A 24,080-nucleotide genomic window follows, 5' to 3' on the forward strand; every position below is an offset into this window, starting at 1 on the left:
AGAAACCAACTTGAGGTTGCTTAAGTAGAAAAAGTGAATTTTCTAAATAGTACTGGCATGTCTTGTGGAAATCAAATGGCATCCAGGCATTTAAGAAATTGTTTATTTATAAAGATGTACTACTGTACCAATATATAATACATAATAATGTGTGTAAAATAGAAAGTTTAATGGAATGTTATAAAAAATATAAAAAGAAATGCTAATAATTTCTTTTCGTAGCCCAGTGGATTGGCTTATGTACTTCTTGAAATGATCACTCCACACGATAGAGATCATTGACATGGATGATCCACCCACCTCCCTTGCTTTGCAGTTCCTTGACAACTCTAGCTCATGTGGTCTTTTCCTTCATCCCACCTCATCTTCCTCTTCAGATATTTATATCCTAGAATTTGTCATCACCATATTTTCTGAAATCCCAGTTTCAAACAATTGTTCCCTATTTCTCCCAGTTCACTTAACTCTACTGTTTCTAATACTAAATTTTCAGAACGCATTGCAAAACCCATTGCTGTTGATACCGACTTACAGCAACCCTGTAGGACTGCCCCTAGGATTTCCTAGGCTGAAAGCTCTACTGAAGCAGACTACCATGTCTTTCTGCCATGGCATGGCTGGTGGGTTCGAACCACCAACCTTTTGGTTAGCAGCTGAGCGCTTAACCACTTCACCACCAGGGCTCCTAGAACACATTGAAACCTGTCCTATACCAACCTTCATTTACCTCCTTTCCTCATACTGTAATCATTTCATTGTAAACATTTTTAACTCTTGCCCTGTTCTCAGTTTAACCTGGCCAGACAGCAAGTTTGGCCAAACCTATCTTTCTACCTATTTCAAAGCTGCTAGGAACCTAAAAGTATTCTCTTTCCCCAGCACTCATGGCTGATTCATTCTTTTCTCCCTTTAGACTAGCTTTGTCTTCTTTATGTACATTAGTCACTTCCCTATGGTTTCCAAGTTTATTCTCCTTCTTTGCAAGAGACCAGCCTGATCAAATTGACAATCCCTTGGACCTTATCCCAGATTCACAGAAGAATCTGAATGGTCCAGCTCGGGGGAGATGTTCATCTCTGGTGCTATAAACTATGGCCAGAGAAGCAAAATACACTACAAGCATTGGTGGTAAGATCCACCCCTCAGAATGTATGAATAGTGGAAATGGGTGTGGCATTACTTCTTTAGAGAGGTAGTCATGAGTTGGGCAAACACTCCCAAAAGTAAAAACTATTTGGCTACTCAGTCTTTAAGGCAGAGAGAGGTCCTTAATCTGGAGTCCATAGACGGGCTTCAGAGAGTTTCTGAACACCTTAAAATTGTTCGGAAACATTTTTTGTACCTTTTAATTGAGAGGTGGTCCACTGTTTTTATATATCTTCAAAGGGATCTATGACCTAGATAAAGTACTCTGCTGTAGGGTTTCTTTTAGCAGTATTAGACTGTGACCTAGAAATCATAACAATGAAGGGTGTCGAAAAATTGTTTTTGCTATTATATTTTGAATTGAAGATCATAAAGAGATGAAGAAAACAAAACTTTTAATGAAAAGAAAGGAGTTCTTGAAAACTTGAGTTTGCAGATACGTCTTGTACATTATTATCTTTTCTTTATGTGTATTTTAGATCAACAGAGAAGAATATTTTTGCCACCTCCACCTGGAATTAGAAAATGTGTCATATCTACCAATATTTCTGCAACGTCTTTGACAATAGATGGAATCAGGTACAGCTTTTGAAGTTTATCTTAAAGCCAAGGAAACGACTTAGTTAATTATAAGACATTATCGACTTTGTTTCTCTGTGCCCTCCTCTAATTCTCTTCTTATCTACTTTTTAACGTTGTTGGCTTGTAATCACCTGTCATTTTTTTTTTAATTATTTGTTTGCTGTTTGAACAGGAAATTGAGGTAGGAGGTGCAAACTATTTCTGTTCATACTTTTTAACTACTTGGCTACTTGAAGCTTTCTCTTCCCAAATTGGAGATTATGTGTAATGCTCCAGTGTTCACTAAATAGGAAGCAAAACCTATTTTTCCACATCTCCGTTATTAGCACATACCTGTATGACCCCATCCATATTCAGTCTTACCTCGTAGAGTAAGCTTTGTTCATCTAAATGTTTATCTGGAGGCGTCTAACTCTTCACATTTTTGTGAAGGTGAGCTGTCATGTGGACCTCTTATCTTTTTTGTGTATCACAAATGATGCCATCACATTTTAGAATTAAATTCTAGAGAATACCTTGAAATTTTTAAGTCTGGTCTAATAGCTAATGTAAAGGTCTTTTATCCTGCTGTACCACATCCCTTTTGGATATTTGTCTTTTACCCAATATATTTTATGCCCTCAGTCTGTCTGTCTGCCATAAGAAGGCTATACTTGAATCTTAGATCCTATGTTATTTCTTCAGGGTAAAATGATCACCCAGATCTGAGAGGAATTTAATTTCCCCTGCTTTTTCCCTTTACTTTGAAAATAGTGGTGTCACCAAGGGCTTAAAAGGGCAGCTCTGCCAAATAAACTGACCTCTGTAATTTTCTATTTCTAGCAAAGGCAAAAGTCTTTAAATAGGGTATTTGAGAATGTTCCCTTAGTGAATTACAGACTTACTGTTACTCTTAAGTTAGTTCTCTACCTCACTTGGTTTCCATTTAATTGTCTTAAAATGATAGTTTGAAGGCTAGTTGGAGTTAGATTCTGAACCTGTTAGAATAGTCTAGAGCCGACTTGGAAGTTTTTTGTTTTGTTTTTTTGAGGTGAACTTCACATAACATAAAGTTAACCATTTTAAAGTAAACAGTTCCTTGCATTTTATACATTCACAGTGTTGTGTAATCATCACCTCTGTCTAGTTCCAGAATATTTGTATCACCCCAGAATAAACCCCATACCTATTAAGCAAAGAGCCCTACTGGGGTAGTGGTTAAGCAGCTTGGCTGCTAACTGAAAGGCTGGCAGTTCAGATCCACTCAGCGGCTCCATGAGAAAAAGACTTGGTGATCTGTTCCCGTAAAGATTACAACCTAGGAAACCCTATGGGGCAGTCCTACTGGAGTAGAAAATTGACTTGATGGCACCTAACAACAACAACATTCATTAAACAGTTATTCCCCATCTGCCTTCTAGCTCCTGGCAGCTACCAGTTTACTTTCAGTTTCTATGGATTTGCCTATTGTGGATATTTCATATAAATGAAATCATACAACATGTGACGTTTTGTGTCTAGTTTCTTTCACTTAGCATAATGTTTGAGAAAGTCATTGATGTTGTAGCATATTTCAGTACTTCATTCCTTTTGATGGCTGAATACACTTCCATTGTATGTGTATACCATGATTTGTTTATCCGCGTATCTGTTGATGGACGTTTGGGTTGATTCCATCTTTTGGCTGTTGTAAATAGTACTGTTATGAACATTCATGTTTAAGTATTTGTTTGAGTACTTGTTTTCAGTTCTTTTGGGTGTGTACCTAACAGTGCAATTGATAGGCCATATGATAATTCCATGTTTAACTTTTTGAGGAACTACCATTTTAGACTTCTCCCAGTAATGTTAAGAGGATTCCAGTTACTTGATCATCACATTTTATACCTAACATAAAAGGCTTTATGCAATTGTTACTTTGGTAGAAAAGAACCTGAAGTGCCTAAAAATTAATAAGTCTTCCCTTATTTTCTAGAAACTTAATTTGTTTTCCTTCTTCTTAGATATGTGGTAGATGGTGGCTTTGTGAAACAGTTAAATCACAACCCCAGATTAGGGTTGGATATCCTGGAGGTGGTTCCAATTTCAAAGTAAGTCTCTATGTCAAGCCTTTTTGTTCAAGGAACAGTTGACTAGATAATTTCTAGCTGGCATGGAGATAAGAAGTAAATTACTTGAGAAACCCACAGAATATTTTGGGAACTGTTTTTTTTTCCCCCTCTGAAGGAGTGAGGCATTACAGCGAAGTGGCCGAGCTGGTAGAACTTCCTCAGGAAAATGCTTTCGGATCTATAGTAAAGATTTTTGGAACCAGTGTATGCCTGACCATGTGATCCCTGAGATTAAGAGAACTAGTTTGACATCTGTAGTTCTGACCTTGAAGTGCCTTGCCATACATGATGTTATAAGGTATGTAGACACAACCTGAAAAAAGTAGAATCTTACAACACTGGAGCCAGAATTCTTTTGAACTATTTGACTCATACCTTACTGTAGAGTTGAGGATAACCTATTTTTGAAATTCAACTGCACCAAAATCAAATGTTTCCTAGCATTGCTTTACTGAGATTTGATCGCTTGCTGGTATTTTAACCTGGCCTTAATGGACTTCTCTGTGTGGATATTTATCTGGATCCCCCAATGACCACAGTTTACATGATGAAAAGTATGTAATAAGTGACCCTAATTCTAGTTAAAAATTGTTTTTGTTGGTAGCATTTTTATCTGACCACTATTGTACTGTGTACTGTCAAAGACAGAGGAATACTCTAGTAGTCTTCTGCTTTCACCAAGCGTAAGTTTGGGTAAGCAAGATTTACGTGCATAAAGTGAAGAATAGAACAAATGTTAAAAACTGTATAATTAATTGGTGTATAAGATAGAATAGTTTTGTAGGGGCTTGAAATTTTTTATCTCAGATGGTAGAGGAAATAGTGAAGGAAACAGCTATTTTGGTCTTAATTGCCCAGGAATGTGAGAGTGACAGGAACCTTGGGAGAAAGGGACCACTCATTCTAGGTGAAGTAATTATGAGGTATATCCAAATATGTATTGTATACTCTAGGAAAGCCAGCTTCAAAATATTTTAGATAGTTATCATAAAACTAGAGATTTTCTATGAGATTATAGATCCTAGGAAGAGTAGACCATGTAATAAATGAAATTCTAACTATAATCATGTTGCCAATGAGAAAGAAAGAGCCATTTAAAGAAGCCTAAATTCCCAGACAGAAAGCTTTCAGATAAACCCAGACTTAAAATTAATATTCACAAAGAATAGCAGAGCATCAGGTAACCAAGCCTGAGTGTACGTTAGAAACATAGGAGCAATAATTATTTATTATCTGCACTAGGAAATCCTGGTGGCATAGTGGTTAAGTGCTATGGCTGCTAACCAAAGGGTCAGCAGTTAGAATCCGCCAGGTGCTCCTTGGAAACTCTACGGGGCAGTTCTACTGTGTCCTATAGGGTCGCTATGAGTTGGAATCGACTCGATGGCACTGCATTTGGTTTGTTTTTGGCTTTGGCACTAGGTTATTTTTCTATCTTAAGGTCTGTACTGTACTAAAAGTCCCCAAAATGCTAGAGAAAAAAAGTGACTCTCCCCCTTTTTTAAGATGTTTGTAGAATAAGGAGAGATAGACACAGTATATGGGATAGATAGCAGTGTAGTGTTTATAGATGTCAGAAAGAAACTGGAGATTCTCATTATTTTTCTTCATGTTTCCCATTTTTAAATCTGCAAAGGCAAAAACTAATATGGATAAGAAGAAATTGATAACTAGGATAGATTTGGAAATGAGAGAAAACCTACTACCATAAACGAGTTTATCTTCAGGCTTTAGACATTATTTCCTTGATATTAAAAGAACTTGCAAATTTAATGTCAGAGGCTTTGTGAATTATCTATGAGAAATTATACAGAACAGATTACCAGATAATAATGAGAAAGGCAAATGTCTTGGTTTTTCAACTGGGAAAAAGGGCAGATTCTGCAAAAAACCACCCAGTAAGTTTGACATTGATTCCTAGAAAATTCTAACATGGTATGTTAAAAAATGGTTTAAGAGAATTTGATAATGCTTTATAGGCATCGAAATGGTTGAAAAAGAATACATCATTACAAACCATTTTCTTTTCAATTTGAGGCCAGGCCCATCTACATAATGAGCGCTTCACAAGAAATTTGTTGAATGAATACCTTATATCTCTTCCATATAATATTTATCAAGATGCATTTGATGTCTTAGTGAATGAGGAAGTGATCTATAGATGACAATACCGTTGAATAGAGCATAGCTGGGAAATAGCCAAATTCAGAAAATATTGATTAATTTATAGTCTAGGTGGATTTTTTACTGGTAGTGTGATGAACTTAGCTCTTTCCTGATAAACATTTTAAATGACGATAATGAATATAGATACTGAAGCCATGATTATCAGATTTATTGAGAGGAATATCTAACCTGATAGATGATTAAACCCAAAGTTTACAGTAACCTCAGCAGGCCAGAACCTTGAACTAAAAAAGGTAAAAGTCTGAAAAGATATATTTTATGTCTTGTGTTTCGGATCTCAAATCTTTTTTGGGTTTCAAGTCTTTTTCACATGAATAAGAAAATTCGTGTAGAAAAGATTTGAAACTATCAAATTACCATAAGCTTGATATGAGCTTGCAGTTAAAATTCTGTTTAAAAACAATTTTAAAAATTCCACTTGCATGGACTTTGGTTATATTACTAGGCTATAGTGACCAGGTGACAGTGAAGTCCAGCATTCCTGCTCTGTGTTGGCCACTCTACGTTTGGAGTTCAGTGTTGGATATTATCATGTTTTATGAGGAGTTTGACAAACTAGAGTCTTCCTAGAGGAAGGTCATTGGACATGGCGTGTCTTTTAGAAACCAAATAACATAAGATACGCTTAACGAAATTGGTAATTGGTTGAATCAAGAAAGAAAAATAATTGTAGTGTTAACAAATCTAAAAGTCTTTCATATAGAAGAGATAGCTGTCTAGTTCAGTATTGTTCTAGAACAGAGCTCAGGGCAACTACTCATTTTTGTAAATACAATTTTATTGGAACACAGCTATGCCCATTAGTTTATGTATTGTCTCTGGCCGCATTTGCCACAATAGCAGCCCAGTGTTGTGATGGAGACCATATGACCTACAAAGCCTAAAATGCTTTCTATCTGGCCTTTACAGAAAAGTTTGCCAGCCCTTGTTCCAGAAGATACCAGGACTGGTTGATACAAGTTGTAGGAAAGCTGACTATAGAACAAAAAAAAAAAAAAAAAGAGGGAGATTTTTGTTAGTTTGTTTATTTTTAAATAGAGCTGTCAGTCCCAGAATGGACTTTTATGTAAGATGGTGGACCTTTTGTTCTTCATTGGACCTTTCTCAAGGTGAGACATTGCAGTAGATGATCTTTCGTTCTAAGATTTAAGGTGGAAAAAAACTGTGCAGGTGATATTAAGTGATTATTGCTCCAGTTTTTTAAAAATGTATATTCATGTTTGGTTATATGTTAGTCTGCTATACTTTGTTAATATTATAGCTAATTATGTTCTTTAGTGGTATTATGGTTATGTAAGTGAATGCCCTTATTTTCAGGAGCTGCATGCTGAAATATTTTGGGTTCGAAGTGGTATTGTATCTGCAGTTTGCTTTCAGATAGTTCAGCAGAAAATACGTACACACACATGCATACATACATAAAAGAAATACGGCAGAATTAATTGAATATACGTTATCTTTTATCTAAAAGTATTTTGAGGTACTCTTAAGCAATTTGTAATTTTCAATGAATTTTTTTTCACTGTTTTATATGAATGTAGTAAAAAAAAAAAAAACATTGGGAGTATAAAAGAGAGTAGGTGACATTGGCAGTGAGGGATGGGGTAGAATTAACATAGAAAGGAATGGTGAGAGTGTTCCAACTAAGGGAGATTAAAACGAAGTGCTTCTCAAATTAAATGGTGGAGTGTGGATCAGAAAAAAAATTTCGTCCTTTGCAGAATGCTGATCATGATCCTAAAGTGGAGAACTTGAAAAATAGTAGAAGTAAAACCTTTTAAAGAAGTATTCATTAAGTGTGCATAAAATCCTACCATGTTCAAGGAATGCAGTCTTATTTCATGTCTCATTTAAACACACAGATTTCCCTATTTGGATCCACCTAATGAGAGACTTATTTTGGAAGCCCTTAAACAACTTTACCAGTGTGATGCTATTGACAGGTAAAAAAAAAAAAACAGCGATCAAAACAGATGTTGATCTGTTTTTGAGTAGAGTTTTATGTACCTTTCTTTATCAGTAGAAAATTACGTATTTGAATTAAATTGTTTTATCTGAAATTAAAATTTGTTGTCAGTCCTTCTTTAACCACAATTCTGAATTTAAAACTGTTCCATAAAACCATGCAAACATTTTTGGTCAATATCGGTACTATTTAATAATTTCTGAGTACCATTTTAGTGCCAGGGATTATGCTGGGTACATAAGGATAATAAGAAAGAGCCAAAGTCCTTTTCTCATAATTGTGTGATGGTGTAAGATGTGATAATTATCATTGTCTCTTTCTTTAGTGACCCCCTCTATGCTCCTGGACCATAATTGTATCTTTTATTATACTACCTTATTCTGCCTCATTATTTAGTTTTTTGGATATATTAAGGCTCTTGACAAGAAGGGGTTTATCAATGTTTATCTTATCACTGACCGCAGTGTTTCATATTTTTATATTGAACTGAATTCCTGGAAATGATTTAAAATAATCTGAATTATATAACTCTCCCAAGGTAGAAAGACTTAAGAAATTTTTCTTTCTGTTAAGGAGTGGTCATGTGACCAGATTGGGCTTATCTATGGTCGAATTTCCTCTCCCTCCACATCTGACCTGCGCAGTGATAAAGGCTGCTTCTTTGGATTGTGAAGATCTACTACTTCCAATAGCAGCAATGTTGTCTGTGGAAAATGTCTTCATTAGACCCGGTAAGAAGTTAATTGATCTTGTTTTACTAGTGGAGAGCAATAAGACTTGATTTCTGATCTAGTGAAGTGAAGAAATAGAACTGATACAATCTTTTAATGAAATTTTTTGCTTTGGTTTTCTTAATTATTATGACAATACATACTTATTGTAGAAAGTTTGGAATTTACTGAAAAATGTAAAATAGGAGAAAAAAGACCTGTAATCTAACCACAAAGAAGCAGTTAGCTACTGTTTATATTTTGGGGAATAATAAATAGTTTGTGTCTAGGTGTTTAGATTTATTGCATTTTATCTGATATATCATATCCAAAAGCTATTTCAGAAAACACGTGATGTTGAGGTTTGGTTTTCTAATACCCTTGTATTTCAGAAACATTCTCTGAAACTGCCTGTATTGTGATTTGGTTTTAATCTGAAGTGACCATATTCAAAATCGTGTAATACAACTAGCTCTTATCTGTAGTTGATATTCATGTTCTACTTTGTGAAGTGGTCAGCAGGATGTCACTGAAACTCTTTAGTTGTTGGTTGGTACAGGAGTTTTGGTAGTCTAATCTAGTGCTGAAGTTCTTGAAAATCTGCTTATTGGAAATTGCTGGGAACTCAGATACAACTTAGAAGTAGTCTCTGTCATGTTAATAATTAGTAACACCTGGTGATCTGTTTCAACCGTAAACCTGCTGTCTAGTTAGTTAGAACCTTTTTTTTAATCTAGTGCTGAAGTTCTTGAAAATCTGCTTATTGGAAATTGCTGGGAACTCGGATACAACTTAGAAGTAGTCTCCGTCATGTTAATAATTAGTAACACCTGGTGATGTGTTTCAACCGTAAACCTGCTGTCTAGTTAGTTAGAACCCTTCTTTAACTCAGACAGATATTTCAGGTGTGTTCTCTAGCTGAACATTTTATTGTTGTACTACAGCTAAGTTTTGCTAACAATATGACCTTTGACTAACAGATTCTTTGTTCTCCTTTCCATCATTTTTATTCTTTTGTATCCTTTCCCATTGTTTCAGGTGTAGTATCCTTGGGAATTTTTTTTTTGTAAAAACTATTTTTTATTAGAAAATAAACACGTTGTTTCAATACTTGTAATACTTAAAGGTGTTAATAAAAATGAAATTAAATTAATCATTTAATAATCTTGTTTTGACTGAGCAATTCAACTATGCCTTTATATATATATATATTTTATTAACTTTTACTGAGCTTCAAGTGAACGTTTACAAATCAAGTCAAACTGTCACATATAAGTTTATATACACCTTACTCCGTACTCCCACTTGCTCTCCCCCTAATGAGTCAGCCCTTCCAGTCTCTCCTTTCGTGACAATTTTGCCAGCTTCCAACTCTCTCTATCCTTGCATCCCCCCTCCAGATAGGAGATGCCAACACAGTCTCAAGTGTCTGCCTGATACAAATAGCTCACTCTTCATCAGCATCTCTCTCCTACCCACTGTCCAGTCCTTTTCATGTCTGATGAGTTGTCTTCGGGAATGGTTCCTGTCCTGTATGCCTTTATATTTTAAAAAATACTCAGCACCATTTACTTTTAGGTCTCTGAGAATTTATTCTTAAAGTTTCTGGAACTTTTTTGGTCTGTCAAGCATAGGAATTTCTGAAGTACAAAAAGGATCCTCTCTGGGACAACCACAGATAAGTTAAGCAGTTATGATAGGAAAAAATCAGTGTAGATTCAATATGGTAGCTTGGAGTTTACACCAATCCTCACTCTTCCACTTTTGCTCAGGAGGGACATGCTTCAATCACCGAGGTATAATTATTTGGACTGTTATTAGCAGGAAAGACCAATTCTCATCATACAGTAACAGTTAATCTCTGGCACAGATGCTACTGGTCCTTAATAACTCATGATTTTAGGAAACTCTGAAAATAGTTTGAATATAGTTCAATTTTAAAAAAGCAGTTAAGCATATTTAATAAGGCTCATTACTTTGCCAGAGTGGGTGTCTACTGGTTTATTACCCTTATAAAACATACGTACACGTGGAGGTGAATAGTCTTAAAGCATACTAGCATATTATTATAATTAACCTAAAATCTACTTTAATAAAATGTCTTTAATTAGAAGGAGCTGATGAAACTAAATCCAGAGTCCTGATAGGCAAGGCTTACCTTTTACTTGATGCTTGCTCTTTGGAAAACTACAAAGTATGTACTCCTATAACCAATCAAGGTACGCTTTTTCCATTTCTCACTACATTATTCCAATTAGAGTTGGGCCAGAAATTAGCACTTTCAAATATTTCAGAAAACTCCTAGAGATGTTAAGTTTTTTATGAAGAAGAATGCCTGCCTGTTATTTTGCCTCGTCGATTTGCAGGACTCATCATAATTGTCTTACAGCACAAAGACAGCAGCAAGCTTATGTATGGAATTGATTAGGCGTCAAAAGACAGTTCTTCAGAGGTGAGGAAAAAAAGATGAGAATGGATGGTAGAATATTAGGTCAACCCTTACTTCAAAAATAGTTGGAGTTTTTGCTGACTTTTTACTATATACTCTTTACCAATGTAAGTAAAATGTACTTGTGAGAGAAAGGTGTTTGGTGTCTAGGACCTGTTTTCCTAAGTGGGTAAACAATATGTATGGGAATAGGGAGGTAATACAGGGAAGCCATTCTTTTGAGCTCAGGAGGAGTTGATGAAGCCCATATATGCATTAAAGAAGCCTGTGGGATATTCTAGCTGTGGCTAGTAGCTAATGTGTGCATCCAGAATTTACGCTGTGAATTGTCAGTGTTTCCTGTACAACTCAAAATTCTGGTTAGGGATTTACCTAATCCAGGGACCCTAGATAAAATAAATGAAATAGTCACAGAGATAAGAGCTCCCACTCAGCGTCTTCTTAATGTCTTCTTTTGATTGATATATTACAAGGCTCACTTACTAGGTTACCACCATTGTTGTGTGTTCCTGCCCACATGCCCCACAGTTTAACCTTTGAGGGTCATATGTAGGCCCAGAGACTATTTTCATGAAGACAATTTAGAAAAGTTCATCAAGTGAGTGAAGTACAGTGTGCCTCCATCTTTGAGTAGTTTTCTGGATACAAATAGGATGGTCAATCTCAGGAAAGAGACCTCTGTTTGATAGACATAGGCTCTTTATGATGAATCAACCAGATCAATTCAGTTTGTACCTGGGACATGATACATCCATACTGAAAAGGCAAAAGATTGATTCTACATTTCTGAATACCTAGATGCTGCAAAAGCACCTCCACAATGCTGGCCTGCTTCAATATGCAAATATTATATGGTCTTGGTATGCCAGGGCTCCAGATAACAGCAAGCTTCTTTCTGAGTGACACTCCTCCTCTAGGAGCCCAGCGGTTGGTAGAGGGGTGTACAGCAGCCTGAGGTCCTCTTGGCCTGCCTCTCCTGGCATGGAACCACCAACTAATGAGCCAGAAACATGATTGGACCCTAGTATTCTTAGTGTGTTGCCCAGGGAAAGACTCCATTCTATGATTGGGGGCTGGACAGAAAAAGGGAGCCACTACCTCTCCAGGGTGGTATTATTACTGCACCTAAAATAAACTCTGAATGATCTGGCTCTTGATTAATCACTCTAAATCTCCCTACTTCCTCCCCTATAGCAGGAACTTGGTTCTGCTTATCCCACCAGAACCTTCACTTAGTGCCTTGCTTGTAAGATGAATTCCATACATGTTTATTGAACAAATGAATAAACCTCAGCTCATGCTGCTGCTATCCATATATCTTGGCTACCATTCCATTAATTGAGCATGGAAAAGCTCTTTTCTGCTTCTGTGCCTTTGCAATTTGCTGTTCCTCTGTTTGGAAGGCATTTTTTTTTTTTTTTTAAATAATTTTTATTGTGCTTTAAGTGAAAGTTTACAAATGAATTCAGTCTCTCACACAAAAACCCATATACACCTTGCTACACACTCCCAATTACTCTCCCCTTAATGAGACAGCCTGCTCTCTCCGTCCATTCTCTCTTTTTGTGTCCATTTCGCCAGCTTCTAACCCCCTCTACCCTCTCATCTCCCCTCCAGGCAGGAGATGCCAACATAGTCTCAAGTGTCCACCTGATCCAAGAAGCTCACTCCTCACCAGCATCCCTCTCCAACCCATTGTCCAGTCCAATCCATGTCTGAAGAGTTGGCTTTGGTAATGGTTCTTGCCCTGGACCAACAGAAGGTCTGGGGGCCGTGACCCCGGGGGTCCTTCTTGCCTCAGTCAGACTGTTAAGTCTGGTCTTATGAGAATTTGGGGTCTGCATCCTACTGCTCCTCTGCTCCCTCAGGGGTTCTCTGTTGTGTTTCCTGTCAGGGTAGTCAACAGTTGTAGCCGGGCACCATCTAGTTCTTCTGGTCTCAGGATGATGTAGTCTGTGGTTCATGTGGCCCTTTCAGTCTCTTGGGCTCGTAATCACCTTGTGTCCTTGGTGTTTGGAAGGCATGTTGCAGAGGGGAAATGTAGTCAGCCCGTCCTATGGTCAGGTTTTAAGTGTCTCCTTTGCAGAGTGGGAAACCCTGGTGGCGTAGTGGTTAAATGCTGTGGCTGTTAACCAAAACGTCATCAGTTTGAATCCACCAGGCACTCCTTGGAAACCCTATGGGGGTAGTTCTGCTCTGTCTTATAGGGTCATCATGAGTCGGAATTGGCTCCACGGCAATGGGTTTGTTTTTTTTGGGTTTGCGGAGTGGTCTTCTCTGATCTCTGTCTGAAGTAGCATCCCCGACTCCTGGTTATTTATCCCAAATTCCTGTTTTTTTCCTTCATGGAATTGTAGTCTCTAATTATCTTGCTTATTTATTTGCTCCTTGTCTCTTTCTTGAATTTAAGATTTAAGAGGGACTGTGCTTCAAAAAAAAAAACTTTTTTTTTTTTTTTGTGCTTCAGATTGGCTTGTTTATGGTCTTCAGACACCTGTCAGCAGTGACTGGGATGTAAAGGGAACTCCATGAATATTTGTTAAATGAAAGATGTTTAGCATTCCTAGCCTGGAGCAGGATGTAGTCTAAACTTGGATAAGACTTTGCTTATTTCTCATATTGGGGTTATATATGTATAATTAATAGAGATCTATTTTCACAGTACTTTTCTTGTTGAATTCCATGAGGCTCTATAGATCTTAACTTATTTTGCCTTAGGAGAACTCAGCTTGTCTCCGCTCTTGAAGTGGGAAATACAGCTCTTTTAAGGAAGCTTTTTCTTTAACACCTAATTTTCTGATGTTTAAAGGGCAGATTCAGAAGCCATTCTTTATACCTTTGCCATTATAAATTCTTTGGGTCAGTTTGTAAGATATTTAGTCCTTTAAATTTAGAATCTTGATAAGCAAGGGTTTTGTCTGTCTTTGATGAATGATCCTGAGAAAGCAATCGTGTTCACTTTCACTCACTAGGTTTTCAGTTTGGAAAAATGTTCTTCCATGCTACTTGCTTTTCTATTTGCTGTGGCACTCCTTTTATTCGTTATATCTTCTTGACTCGTTTTCTGATCTGGCAGGTTTTACAGTCTTTTATAGAGCAAACATATTTTCCTAACCTAGTTTGTCCTTGTTTTAATGGATTATTTGTTCTTCCTGGAATTCTTTTTTTCCCAAGCCTTTTCCAATGTTTCAGGGCTAGTTTACATCAGGAAATGTCACTGTTACTTTTTCACAATTCTCTTTAAAAACAAAACATTAGAAGTATTCCAATTCATTCATTCTTAAGTTTGTGAGTCTTAGGACTTTTTTTTGTTTGTTTGTTTACTTGTTGCTTTGTTTTTTGATCATGTCCTTCTAGTCTCCCATATGTTTATTTGTGCTTCTTCGTTTGTGTCCACTGCATTTTAGTTGCATGTATTGGCTCTTTTTTGCATTGGCTTTCCTTTCTGAGCTAATTGATTTCTTGAGAGTTTTTTTTGTTTCTTTCTTTCTAGTCTTAAATAGGAAGATACATCCTCGGCTGTTGTTCATTCTGTCCTCCCTTTTTCCTCTGTGTCTGTGTGTATGTATTTTTCATAAATTTGGAAATAAGCAATATTTTCTTTGAAATGTCTCTTTGTAGTGATATATTCAATTGGGGTGAGTTTAAAAAAAAAAAGAATTAAAAAGTTATAATAGTGGAGACCTACAAAGAAAAGACCTAATTGCTAATGAATAATATTCTTCACAGTCAAACTTTGATCAAGTACTTTGGTAAATGTAAATCTCATTTAAAAGAAATTTAGATCAGAACCAACTACCTTTGCATCCTAGTCACGTATTTCCCGCCCTTCTATTTGGTAAATGTAAATCCAAATAGAAGGGCGGGAAATACGTGACTAGGATGCAAAGGTAGTTGATTCTGATCTAAATGCCTGTTGGACTCCTCCCCTACCCCCCCCCCCCAACTTAGGCTATTAAGGGTCTGGTAATTCATATGGCTAGCCCTGTGGGACATGAAACTGAAGATAAACATTTTTTACATTTTGTTATCCTTTAACTTAGTTGCTTGACACAAGGGGTATATAATGTTTTTGGCTGAGAATTTTTCACTGGTAAAAGAAGAGAGTAGGGTGAACTTTTGCCCTGTTATATAGTACATTGGTAATATATTAAGCTTTTTTTCCTAGAATCAAAAGAAAAGGCACTTCAGCCCTTGTACTGTTAGAGATTTGTTTTGAAGTTTCGATGTCTTTTAACTTCTGCTTCCTGTCTTTCTTGGTGTATCAGTATGGGGCACAGCTTAGTTTGACATATATCAGCTTTGCTTTCATCTTGTGGGGGCACAGTTTTTTTCCTGAGTTTCTGAGTAGACAGCATATTTTGCCTGTAGCCAAGATGAATAATAGAGTATGGTATCTCACTGGTCTTGTCCCCTTGTGTGCTGTGAGTGTTGGATCCAGATTGGTTTATTATTGGAATAATTACAATGCAGGATACATTTTTGTATAAAAAATACTCTTTAGTTTGATCAATGATGTGCTGCCTATCCCAAATAGATTATAGTCTTAAGTGTCAGAATTCTTATTTTAGTAATCAAAATTGTAATAGTTTTTTCTTAGAAATATACTAACTACTGTAAATAATGTTGACTGGTTTCCATTAGGTAATATCAAAGCTAAAAATACCCCAAGAATTATTACAGAGTATTGAAATGGAAGCCATGAAATCAGAGTTTTTTTTTTTTAATTGTACTTTAAATGAAGGTTTAGAGAGCAAACTAGTTTTTCATTAAACAATTAATATACATAATTGTTTTGTGATATTGGTTGCCAACCCCACGACATGTTAACACTCTCCCCTTCTCGACCTCGGGTTCTCCATTACTAACTTTTCTTTCCCCTTCTGCCTTCTTGTCCTTGCCCCTGGGATGGTGTGCTCATTTAGTCTCTATTTGTCTTATGGGCCTGTCTAATCTTTGGCTGAAGGGTGAACCTCCGGAGGGACTTCATTATTGAGCTGTAAGGGTGTTTGGGGGCCATATTCTTGGGGTTTCTCCAGTCTCTGTCAGACCAGTAAGTGTGGTCTTTCTGTTTTATTTTTGTGAGTTAGAATTTTGTTCTACATTTTTTTTCCAGTTCTGTCCAGGACCCTCTGTTGTGATCCCTGTCAGAGTAGTCGGTGGTAGTAGCCAGGTACCATCTACTTGTGCTGGACTCAGCCTGGTGGAGGCTGTGGTAGTTGTAGTCCATTAGTTTTTTGGACTAATCTTTCCCTTGTGCCTTTGGTTTTCTTCGTAAGAGATCAGAGTTCTGATTTGACTCTGCCACTACCTAATTTTCTAATTGTGGGCCTTGCTTTTCTGTACTTCGTTAGTTAAAAACAGGAAGTAGGACTAAGGTAATCCAGCTCTAATATTCTTGTAAGACTGGAGAAAGAAATTGTTTTTTTCCTTGTTAGAATATTTAAATAGATAAGACTAACCTGGTATTAAGGTTTTTTTTGGTAATATTTTAAAATAATTTCAAACTTGCAGAAATACTACAAGAAGAGTAAAGGAAATCTTTTGTACCTTTTACCTAGTTTTACCAATTTTTAACATTTAGCCCCATTTGTTTTATTATTCTCTTTCTGTAGGTTTATATTTGTAAATACACATTTTATTTCTTTTTCTCAATCATTGAGTAAGTTGGAAACAGCATGCTCCCTTATCACAAGATAGTTCAGTGTGTATTTACCAAGAACAAGAACGTTCTCTTATTTAACTGCAGCATTTTATCGAAATAGAAAATTTATTATTGATACAATTATTATCTAATATATAGTCCATATTCAAATTCTCAATTGTTTCGTTAATATCCTTTATAACGGATATTAATATCCAGTCTACTGTGAGGAAGATTTGCTTTTTCTCCAGAGTATTTATTTATTTGTTTATATCAGTATGGATTCATGGATTCCCATTTTACTCAGTGTGTTATAATCCAATACTAGCATTATTTATCTTGGTGTTCAGATTGTCCCCACTGGCCTAAATGAGAGTCCTTCAAATTGACTATGTCTTTTTTACATGTTCACATCATTCTTTGAACATTTTCTTACTTTTGATGCAAGAACCTATTCCAGGCTCATTTTATGTTTTTCCTGGTCCCAGTTCTGGAATCAGTCAGAAAGAACCCTGATTCCTTTTAGTGGGGAGTTATATTTGGAAAGCAAGATCTTAGCTTTAAAATCTGTGCTCGTTGTTTCTGATGTGCCATTGCTTCTGAGCTCTCTCAGTAGTCAGGGCTAGGAAACATATACGTGTATATGCATTTCTATATGTATATTAAAAATGATTTCGTACTGATAGGCAGATTCCATCCAACACCACAGGGTACATTCTTCTCCCTTTCCATATTTGTAACTCCCTATTCCAGCAGTGACAGTCATGGCTCTCACTATTCTCAATATATTCTTTTTTTTTTATTCCTTTAGATGAAGGTTTACAGAGCGATAGCTTCTCATTAAACAATTAGTACACATATTGTTTTGTGACATTGGTTACCAACCCCACAACATGTCAACACTCTCCCCTTCTCGACCTTGAGTTCCCTGTTAGTAGCTTTCCTGTTCCCTCCTGCCTTCTAGTCCTTGCCCCTGGGCTAATGTGCCCCTTTGGTCTCTCTTTGTTTTATGGGCCTGTCTAATCTTTGGCTGAAGGGTAAACCTCGAGAGGGACTTCATTACTGAGCTAAAAGGGTGCCTGGGGCCATACTCTCAGGGTTTCTCCAGTCTCTGTCAGGCCAGTAAGTCTGGCCTTTTTTTGTGAGTTAGAATTTTGTTCTACATTTTTCTCCAGCTATGTCCAGAACCCTCCACTGTGATCCCTGTCAGAGCAGTCAGTGGCGGCAGCCAGGCACCATCCATTTGCTCTGGACCCAGTCTGGTGGAGGCTGTGGCAGTTGTGGTCCACTAGTCTCCTAGACCAGTCCCTTCCCTGTGACCCCGCTTTTCTTTATTCTCCCTCACTGCAGATGGGGTGAAACCAGTAGAGTATCTTAGATGGCCGCTTACAAGCTTTCAAGACCCCAGTGCTACTCACCAAAGTAGAATGTAGAACATTTTCTTTGTAAACTGTTACGTCAACTGAGCTAGATGTTCCCCGAGACCATGGTCCCCATAGCCCTCAGCCCAGCAATTTGGTCCCTCAGGGAGCTTGGATGTAACCATGGAGCTTCTATGACCCTGCCCTGGACAAGCTGTGCTGGCCTCTCCAGCACTGTGCACTGTCTTACCCTTCACCAAAGTTACCACCCATCTATTGTCTGTTGTTTTTCCATCCCCCCCCCACCATAGCCATCAAAGATTGTTTCTTTTTGTGTATAAACCTTTTCATGAGTTTTTATAGCAGCAGCTTCATACAATATTTGTCCTTTTGTGATTGACTTATTTCATTCAGCATAATGTCCTCCAGATTCATCCATGTTGTGAGATGCTTTGCAGATTGATCATTGTTCTTTATTGTTGCGTAGTACTCCACTGTGTGTCTCAACAAAGGTGGAAAAGCAATTCAATAGGTAAAAGTATATCTGTTCAACAGAGGTGCTGGGACAAGTGAATATTCACATAGAAAAAAACACTTGATGTCAGTGATATTTATGGATATGAATCGTAATAACAGGGCCTGCCAAAGCACTAAGAAAGTGACCTTTTCCTTTGTTTTGTTATACTTAGGATTGGGTTTCTTTTTATTTATCTATTTAATTATTTGTTTATTTATTTATTATGCCCTAGGTGAAGGTTTCCAGCTCAAGTTAATTTCTCATACAAAAATTTATACAAATACTGTCATGTGGCCCTAGTTGCAATCTCTATAATGTGACAGCACACTCCCCCTTCCCACCCCGGGTTTCCTGTGTCCATTCAACCAGCTCCTATCACTTTCTGCCTTCTCATCCCGCCTCCAGAGAGGAGCTGCTCATTTAGCCTTGTGTATCTACTTGAACTAAGAAGCATACTCTTCACGAATATTATTTTATGTTCTATAGTCCAGTCTAATCTTTGAAGAGTTGGCTTTGGGAATGGTTTTAGTTCTGGGTTAACAGAGAGTTTGGGGGCCATGTCTTCTGGGGTTTCTCTAGCCTCAGTCAGACCATTAAGCCTGGTCTTTTGACTTGAATTTGAGCTTTGCATCACACTTTCCCTCTGCTCAGTCAGGGACTCTCTGTTGTGTTCCCTGTCAGGGTGGTCATTGGTGGTAGCTGGGCACCATCTGGTTCTTCTGGTCTCAGATTGATGGAGTCCCTGGTTTATGTGGCCCTTTTGTCTCTTGGGCTAATATTTTCCATGTGTCTTTGGTGTTCTTCATTCTCCTTTGCTCAGGTAGGTTGGGATCAATTGATGCACCTTAGATGGCTGCAGGAAAGCTTTTAAGACCCCAGATGCCACTGACCAAAGTAGGATGCAGAAGATTTTCTTAATAAACTTTATTATGCCCATTGACCTAGGTGTTCCCTGAAACCATGATCTCCAGATCCCCACCCTGGCTACTCTGTTCCTCGAAGTGTTTGATTGTGCTCAGGAAGTGTTGTAGCTTTTGGTTCACTCAGTTGTGCTGACTTGCCCGGTGTTGTGTGTTGTCCTTCCCTTCACCTAAGATAATTCTTGTCCACTGTTAGTGGAAACCCTGGTGGCATAGTGCTTAAGAGCTATGGCTGTTAACCAAAAGGTTGGCAGTTTGAATCTACCACATGCTCCATGGAAACTCTATGGGGTGGCTCTACTCTGTCACTGTGAGTCGGAATTGACTTGACAGAAGTGGGTTTGAGTTTTACCTAGTTAGTGAATTTGCCTCTGCTTCCCTCCCCATCCTAGTAACCATCAAAGTATGTTTTCTTCTGTGTTTAAACCTTTTCTTGAGTTTTTATAACAGTGGTCTCATAGAATATTTGTTCTTTTGTGACTGATTAATTTCACTCACCATAATACCTTCCAGATTCATCCATGTTGTGAGATGTTTCGCAGATTCATCATTGTTCTTTATCATTGCGTAGTATTCTGTTGTGTGAATATACCGTAATTTGTTTATCAGTTTGTCTGTTGATGGACACCTAGGTTGTTTCCATCTTTTTGCTATTGTGAACCGTGCTGTAGTGAACATGGGTGTACATTATGTCTATTTGTGTGATGGCTCTTATTTCTCTAGGCTGTATTCCAAGGAGTGGAATTGCTGGATTGTATGGTACTTCTATTTCTGTAATTTAACCTCTGAGCACTGCTTTTGCTGTGTCCCAAAGGTTCTGATAGGATGTGTTCTCATTCTTATTTGATTCTGTGAATTTCTTTATTCCATCCTTGATTACTTCTATAACCCAGTAGTTTTTGAGCAAGGTGTTGTTCAGTTTCCATGTATTTGATTTTTTCCTTGCTTTTTCTGTTACTAATTTCTACTTTTATGGCTTTATGGTCAGAAAAGATGCTTTACACTATTTCTGTGTTTTAGATTCTGTTAAGGCTTGCTTTGAGGCCTAATATGTGGTCTGTTGTAGAGACTGTTCCGTGTGCATTGGAAAAGAAAGTATACTTGGCTGCTGTTGGGTGGAGTGTTCTGTATATGTCTATGAGATCAAGTTGGTTGATTGTGGCATTTAAATCTTCTCTGTCTTTATTGAGCTTCTCTCTGGATGTCCTGTTCTTCACCAAAAGTGGCGTGTTGAAGTGGAGCTATTTCTTTTTTCTGTGATGTTAGAGTTTGTTTTATATATTTTGGAGCCCTGTCATTGGGTGCATAAATATTTATTATGGTTATGTCCTCCTGGTATATTGACCCTTTAATCATTATATAGTGTCTTTCCTTATCCTTTGTGGTGGATTTTGCTTTAAAGTCTGTTTTATCAGAGATTAATATTGCCACTCTGCTCTTTTTTTATTGTTTGATACATTTTTTCCATCCTTTGAGTTTTAGTTTGTATCTTTGAGTCTAAGGTTTATCTTTTGTACGTAGCATATAGACAGATCATGTTTTTAATCCATTCTGCCGCTCTCTGTCTCTGTTGGTGCATTTAGTCCATTTACATTCAGCATAATTATTGATAGGTATGAGTTTAGTGCTGTCATGTCAATGTATTTTTGTGTATGTGTGTGTTGTTGACAGTTTTTTGGTTTCACTTAATTTTCTGTGCTGAGTCGTTTTTCTTTATTCTTTTCATTATTGATTTTGTATTTGCTGAGTCTTTATGTTTTTCTTGTTTTTTATTTTGATGTTTAGGATTGTTAGTTTCCTTTGGTTATCTTAATATTTACCTCTGTTTTTCTAAGTTTAAACCAATTTTTCATTTCTTGATATTACCTTGACTTCTTCTCCATATGAAAGTTCAATACTACATTATTTAGTTCCTCTTTTTTGTTTTTACCTTGTCATCTTTTACATATTGACATCTCTGTTTACTTATTTTCAGTGTGTTAGCTTTGAATTGTTTCTGTGACTTCCCTATCTGGGTTGATAATCTGGTTGTTCTGTCCTGAGTTCTAGTCTTGGGTTGTTATCTGATGTTATTGATTTTCTAACTGGAGGACTCCTTTTAGTATTTCTTGTAATTTTGGTTTCGTTTTTATAAATTCCCTAAACTCCTGTTTATCTGGAAATGCCCTAATTTTGCCATTGTATTTGAGAGACAGTTGTGCCAGATATATAATTCTCGGCTGGCAATTTTTTTCCCTCAAGGCTTTATATATGTCATCCCATTGTCTTCTCACCTGCGTGATTTCTGCTGAGTAGTCAGAGCTTACTCTTATTGACCTTCCTTCATAGAAGACTTTTTATTTATCCCTAGCTGCTCTTAAGAGTCTGTCTTTATCTTTGGTTTTAGCAAGTTTGATTATAATACGTCTTGATGATTTTCTTTGGTATTTACCCTGCATGGGGTTCAGTGAACTTCTTAGTTAGATATCTTCTCGTCTTTCACTATATCAGGGAAGTTTCCTGCCAACAAATCTTCAACAAATTGTCTATCTGTGTTTTCTGTTGTCCCCCACTGTTCTGGTACTCCAGTCACTCATAGGTTATTGCTCTTGATAGAGTCCCACATAATTCTTAGGGTTTCTTCATTTTTTTAAATTCTTGTATCTGATTTTTCCTCAAATAAATTGGTGTCAAATGCTTTATCTTCGGTCTCACTAATTCTGACTTCCATTTCCTTAATTCTGCTTCTATGACTTTTTGTTGAATTATCTAATTCTGAAATTTTATTGTTAGTCTTTTGGATTTCTATTTGTTGTCTGTCTATGGATTCTTGTAGCTTGTTAAATTTGTCATTATGCTCTTGTAAAACCTTCCCAAGTTGCTCTGTTGCTTTGTCTGTGTGTTCCTTGGCTTGGTCTACATTTTTGCCTGCTCTCCTTCCTTATCTCTTAAAGACCTTCGTGTATTAATCTTTTGAATTCTGCCTCTGGTAATTCCAAGAACTTCTCTTTCTCTGGGAGGTTTTTTGGTTGTTTTGGTGGCTTGCTGAAGCCATCTTGTTCTGCCTCTTTATGTGGTTTGCTATTGACTGTTGTCTCCAAGCCATCAATAAGTTATTATATTTATTTATTTTATGTTTGCTTAGTGTGTCCTAGCTTCTTGTTTCGTTTTGTTTTCATGTGCCCAAATAGCCTGGTCGTGTGAGCTACTTTGATTATTGGCCTCTTTGAATCTTTTGTGTCCTGATAACAGATGGTTAGAGCTGCTACTCAGTATGCAAGCCAAAGAGTCCATTTTCTTTTCTTGTGTGGATTCAACTTAGGTGTCCAGGTTGTTGGTCACTGAGTATGTGGTGTAGGCTCTCACCTACAGTCCTAGACAGGCAGGGCTACATAGGGGTGATTGCAGCAGGTACAGGTATCTGGCTGCAGTCAGGGTTTATGTGCTGAGCAAGGTAGGGGGCTGACAGCTGCCCCTGAGTGCCTGGGTAGAAGGCGTGTCCCTGTTTCTTAGAGTTCATAGGTGGATGAATTTTGCAGCTGGACTTTGGGCATCCAGTGCTGTTGGCTGTAACGACTGGGAGACACCACTTATTCTCAGACCCCTGTCGTGAGTGGCTAGGTGGGGTGGGTGGAGCCAACAGTCCTCAGGCCCCTGATGTGGGTAGGTGAGGATGCTGTTAATGAGCAGGGTGGAATCTGCCACTCCTCCTTAGCTGTTGCAGTTGAAAATAGGCTTCAGGTATATACCCTGTTATACTATGCTAATGAGGGCCTATGCTGTTGAAATGGGCCCACACAGGTCTAGGCAGGGATGAAAGGCATTCAGAGTCCTTGGACCCCTTAAGCTTCTGCCTTGCCAAAGGGGCTATGCCTGTCCTGAGGTCCTGGCTTAGAAGAGCTGGCAGAATGGCTCAGGACGCACAACGGGTCCCACTTCCAGTCCTTGCAGCAGTTACTGAATAAAGCCGGCCCAGGACTGGAGCAGAGCGGGGAGGGGATGGGTAAATGGAGAGAGGTACTTCCTAGAGGGGAAAGGGTTTTTTTGATCCTGTGTGGTAGGTTAGACGCTTGCACTTAACTTTCGCAGATCTAGCATCGCTTTCCCCTGGTTCCACAGGCTTGTGCAGACTCTCCGCTGCTCGGTTTCTCCCAGTGTGGAAAATGTATCCCAAGTGCTACTGCTTGTCTCAGCCTGTGCACGCAGGCCAATCCAGCCTGCAGGGTGCCGGCCAGGGCAGGTCTGGCAAATCCTCACTGCTTCTGAAGTGTCTCTCCCACCCTCTGCTGCTCAGTCCGACTCCTCAGCTTTGTCTTTGATGTTCAGGGCTCCTAGATTGTCATATATAATCGATTCACTTGTTTTTCGGGGACTTTGTTGTAAGAGGGACCACAGTAAGCATCCGACTACTCCGCCTTCTTGGCCTTGCCTCCTGGGTTTATTTTCTTTAGATACTGACCCAAACCTCTTTTCTCTTTTTAAATATCAAAACAGTGATTTTTCAACATTTACAATAATCTCTCGCCTTG

General features: G+C 37.8%; 1 protein-coding gene and 1 pseudogene across 3 annotated transcripts in view; one reads left to right on the forward strand and one right to left on the reverse strand.

The window, feature by feature from the left end:
* The window catches only part of DHX40 (DEAH-box helicase 40), a 61,535-nt gene that overhangs the window by 18,340 nt on the left and 19,115 nt on the right, over positions 1–24,080 (forward strand). Inside the window, exons 8-13 of one of the 3 annotated variants that reach the window (XM_064271307.1) lie at positions 1,626–1,725; positions 3,711–3,797; positions 3,934–4,116; positions 7,868–7,948; positions 8,545–8,702; positions 10,793–10,900. In XM_064271307.1, the coding sequence (XP_064127377.1) occupies positions 1,626–1,725; positions 3,711–3,797; positions 3,934–4,116; positions 7,868–7,948; positions 8,545–8,702; positions 10,793–10,900 (717 nt within the window). The remainder of the gene's footprint in view (positions 1–1,625; positions 1,726–3,710; positions 3,798–3,933; positions 4,117–7,867; positions 7,949–8,544; positions 8,703–10,792; positions 10,901–24,080) is intronic. The other 2 variants (XM_003414582.4, XM_064271306.1) reach the window with 2 other exon arrangements.
* On the reverse strand, positions 11,078–12,994 carry LOC111751766 (mesoderm-specific transcript homolog protein-like; annotated as a pseudogene).

This window comes from Loxodonta africana, chromosome 18, assembly GCF_030014295.1.
Source record: "Loxodonta africana isolate mLoxAfr1 chromosome 18, mLoxAfr1.hap2, whole genome shotgun sequence".
NCBI classification, from domain to species: domain Eukaryota; kingdom Metazoa; phylum Chordata; class Mammalia; order Proboscidea; family Elephantidae; genus Loxodonta; species Loxodonta africana.